Genomic DNA, 3,590 nt, shown 5'->3' with positions numbered 1-3,590 from the left:
GTTTAAAGCGTTTTTAAAAGAGTTATTGATCCCAAAAGTCTGAATCTGTGATCATATCGCTAGCTGACTGAATTGTTGTTGTTAGCTTCCTGTTTAAACTGTTGCCGTTTTCTGATGCGTTTTACAGCAACAACATTTAGCGTTCATGACATGCAGACTTGTAGTGAAGTAATTATCCAGAATTACACAGAATGACAGTAAAGTACTCAGAACAAAAGTAAAGTACACAGCAAGTACACGGAACAAATGTAAAGTACACAAAAGTAAACTGAATGACAGTAAAGTACACAGAACAACAGTAAGATTAACAACAAAGACACAGAACAACAGTAAAGTACACCAAAGTACACAGAAGGACAGTAAAGTATCCCCTGAAGTCTAGTAACTTCTCGTTAAAAACGTGAATCTTTACTGTCAAACTGTAGTTTCCTGATTTTTTAAGGATCAAAGCTTCTGAATTTAGTTCATTCAGTCATCATAAGAGAACATTTAATCTGAGAACAAATCATCTTTAAAACATTATAAATTAGATAAAGAGAGATTAGAAGAAAACTCTGAAGCACAAAGATGGTTTTAAAGAGAAACACAAACGATGGAAACAACAAACTTCTGAAAGAGCCACTCCAATGAAAACCGTGTTTTGAACAGGTTCTTTTCTCGTGATGGGGACATTTGTAAATGAATTTAAGACTAAAACTGCATTTCTCAGTATTTCTTGATTCAAATCCTGATGGATCAGGAGCAGAGGAACACCTGAAGCTTCCTGCTCTGCTCCATTCTGATCATCCACCTGCAGACAAATGGATCCATGATCAGACGTTCATGTTCCTCGTCTGAGCTGGAAGCTCAACGGGCTTTTTAAAATTCTCATTCTTTCAAAGTGTTTTAAATATTTTAAAGGAAAGTGTTTTTTGGTCTGTTCTTTTAGGAGAAATGGCGGCGTCTGGTGGCTAAAGGAGAAACCAGCTTGGAGATGTTCGGTCACGTGACTCTCATGACGCTGGACAGTTTGCTGAAATGTGCTTTCAGCTTCCAGAGCGACTGTCAAGAGTACAGACTGTTCTGTCGGCGTGTTCTGTCCATCACGCCGCTCTGCTGAGGCGCTCACAGAAGCTTCCTGTCTGCAGATCCACCTGTGGGTACGTGGCGGCCATAGTGGAGCTCAGCGACCTCATCATCGAGCGCAGGTTCAGGATCCTGCACCACTGGGACTGGATCTACTGGAGAACCGAGCAGGGGAAGAGGTTCAGACGGGCTCTGAGTGTGGTTCACGAGTACGGACATTCATCAGAACGTGGTGCTAAAGCTGAATCTGCTTCTGCAGCTCCTGGCTTTACTGTCTTCACAGATTCACCAGAGAAGTGGTTCAAAAGCGCCGTGCTCTGATTGGCCAGCAGGGGGAGACAGCCCCAAAGCGAAGGGACTTTGTTGACATCATCCTGATGACAAAGGTAAAGCAGAAGATGATGGAGGCAGAAGATCAGAGAGTTGTTGTTCTCATCAGAGGAATGGTCACAGGATGAAGACGGACGGAGCCTGTCAGACGAGGAGATCGAGGCTGAAGCCAACACCTTCATGTTTGCAGGTCGGCCTCTGCAGTGATGGTTCTGTGAGTTCTGAATGACAATCATTCCATGCGTTTATCGTTGCAGGGCACGACACCACAGCCAGTGCCATTTCCTGGACGCTGTATAATTTAGCTCAGCACTCCCACTATCAGGAAAAATGCAGGCAGGAAGTGATGGATCTGATGCAGGGACGCGCCAGGCGTGACATCGAATGGTCAGACACGCACGCACGTGTAGTTCAAACCCCCCCTTCAGAATCCTGCAGTAAAACATCTCTGAATCCAAAGGGAGGACCTGTCCAACCTGCCCTTCACCTCCATGTGCATCAGCGAGAGCCTTAGGCTCCACCCACCTGTGCAGGCCGTGACCAGGAAGTACACGCAGGACATGCCTCTCCCGGGGAACCTCACCGTCCCACAGGGTCAGGTTCTGATAGAAACAGACGAGTCAGAAACAGCCGGACATCTATGGGAAATCTATGTAGCTCTCCAAATAACTAGAATTTTCTGCAATCAAATTAGTATTTTAGGCAAATTAGTATTTTGTAAAATCATATAAGTATTTTATGCAATCAAATAAACATTTTCTCCAATCAGGTTAGCACGTCAAGCAATCAAACTACTATTGTATGCATTTTATGCAATTAAACTATATTTTACGCAATCAAATTAAAGTTTAATATAATTAAATTTGTATTTTGTGCGATCAAATTAGTATTCAGCACAGACAAATTAGCACTTAGTGCAATCAATTAGCATGTTGTGCAATTAAATTAGTATTTTATTTAACCAAATTAGCATTTTGTTCAACAAAACTAGTATTTTATGCAATGAAACTAATATTTTATGCTATCAAATTAGCATTTTGCGCAAACAAACTAGTATTTTTACAGACAAATGAGCATGTAATGGAGTTAATTAGTATTTTGTATACAAATTTGCATTTTATGCTATTAAATTAGTGTTTTGTGAAATAAAATGGGTATTTTTGCTTAATCAAAATATGGTTTTGCGGAAACGAATTAGTATTTTGTGGAATTAAAGTGATGTTTTGTGGCCTGAAATCAGTAGTAATATTTATTGATACTAAAATACTGATTTGTGCTCACAAGATAATAATTTCATTGCACAAATTACTGATGTGATGGTACAGTTTCCTGGAAAGTCACTCATTCTGCAAAAAGGAAATGCAACTATTTCCTGTGAACTTCCCTCAGGTGCAATCTGCTTGGTCAGCATTTATGGAACGCAGCACAACCCGGCGGTCTGGACAAACCCGCACGTGAGAACACCACAGATCCAGTTTCTGTTTCGACTAGAACTCTCCCTGTCTGACACATCCTGTCTTTCTGTGAACCAGGAGTTTGATCCTCATCGTTTTGACCCAGAACACAAGAAGAGCGTCTCCTCCCACGCCTTCATCCCGTTCTCCTCGGGGCCCAGGTCCAGTTTGATCCTCACAGACTTCAAATCCCAGCATGCACTGGCAGAGGGAGTAACCTGTACCTTTCTGCAGGAACTGCATCGGTCAGAAGTTTGCCATGGCTGAGCTTCGGGTTGTGGTGGCGCTGACTCTGCTGAGGTTCCGCCTCCGCCCGGGAGTGAACCCTGAGCTCGGGGGTAGCCCTGGCCCGGTCCGCCGCCTCCCCCAGCTGGTGCTACGGGCCGAAGGAGGACTGTGGTTACAGCTGGACCCTCTGAGCCCAGAGGGAACCCGTCCATGAAGATGATGCTCCAATGTCGTCCTTGCAGAAAGTTGTGCTTTTATTTTGTGTTATCCTGAAAATTGTTCACTGTCACGTTTTAACGTAAAAAAAAAAACACTCTTCAGTTTTATAAAAATGATCAATAAATCATCCAATAAACTGGGTTAAAACACAACTTTGGTGAAATTCAAATTTAGAGAAATGGAGGAAGATTTAGGGAGGTGGAGGTTTGTTCTGGAAAGAAGGAGGATCAGCTACAGCAAGAGGAGCTGTGAGGTTTCAGGAGCAGGTGAAGAAGTGGAGGACCTTAAAGTCCA

General features: G+C 42.8%; 1 protein-coding gene across 1 annotated transcript in view; it reads left to right on the top strand.

Annotated features, from left to right (window-relative positions):
* Nucleotides 1-3,388, top strand: part of LOC112159985 (cytochrome P450 4F3) — a 6,378-nt gene extending 2,990 nt beyond the window's left edge. The window contains exons 5-13 of the mRNA XM_024294273.2: nucleotides 929-1,050; nucleotides 1,128-1,274; nucleotides 1,349-1,451; nucleotides 1,519-1,585; nucleotides 1,653-1,782; nucleotides 1,856-1,989; nucleotides 2,785-2,849; nucleotides 2,928-3,010; nucleotides 3,084-3,388. Of these exons, the coding sequence (XP_024150041.1) occupies nucleotides 929-1,050; nucleotides 1,128-1,274; nucleotides 1,349-1,451; nucleotides 1,519-1,585; nucleotides 1,653-1,782; nucleotides 1,856-1,989; nucleotides 2,785-2,849; nucleotides 2,928-3,010; nucleotides 3,084-3,291 (1,059 nt within the window). The 3' untranslated portion in view covers nucleotides 3,292-3,388. The remainder of the gene's footprint in view (nucleotides 1-928; nucleotides 1,051-1,127; nucleotides 1,275-1,348; nucleotides 1,452-1,518; nucleotides 1,586-1,652; nucleotides 1,783-1,855; nucleotides 1,990-2,784; nucleotides 2,850-2,927; nucleotides 3,011-3,083) is intronic.
* The last annotated feature ends 202 nt before the right edge of the window (nucleotides 3,389-3,590 follow it).

Source organism: Oryzias melastigma, linkage group LG2 (assembly GCF_002922805.2).
Source record: "Oryzias melastigma strain HK-1 linkage group LG2, ASM292280v2, whole genome shotgun sequence".
NCBI classification, from domain to species: domain Eukaryota; kingdom Metazoa; phylum Chordata; class Actinopteri; order Beloniformes; family Adrianichthyidae; genus Oryzias; species Oryzias melastigma.
The sequence above is the reverse complement of the archived record's forward strand: the minus strand, read 5'-3'. Positions and strand labels throughout refer to the sequence as shown.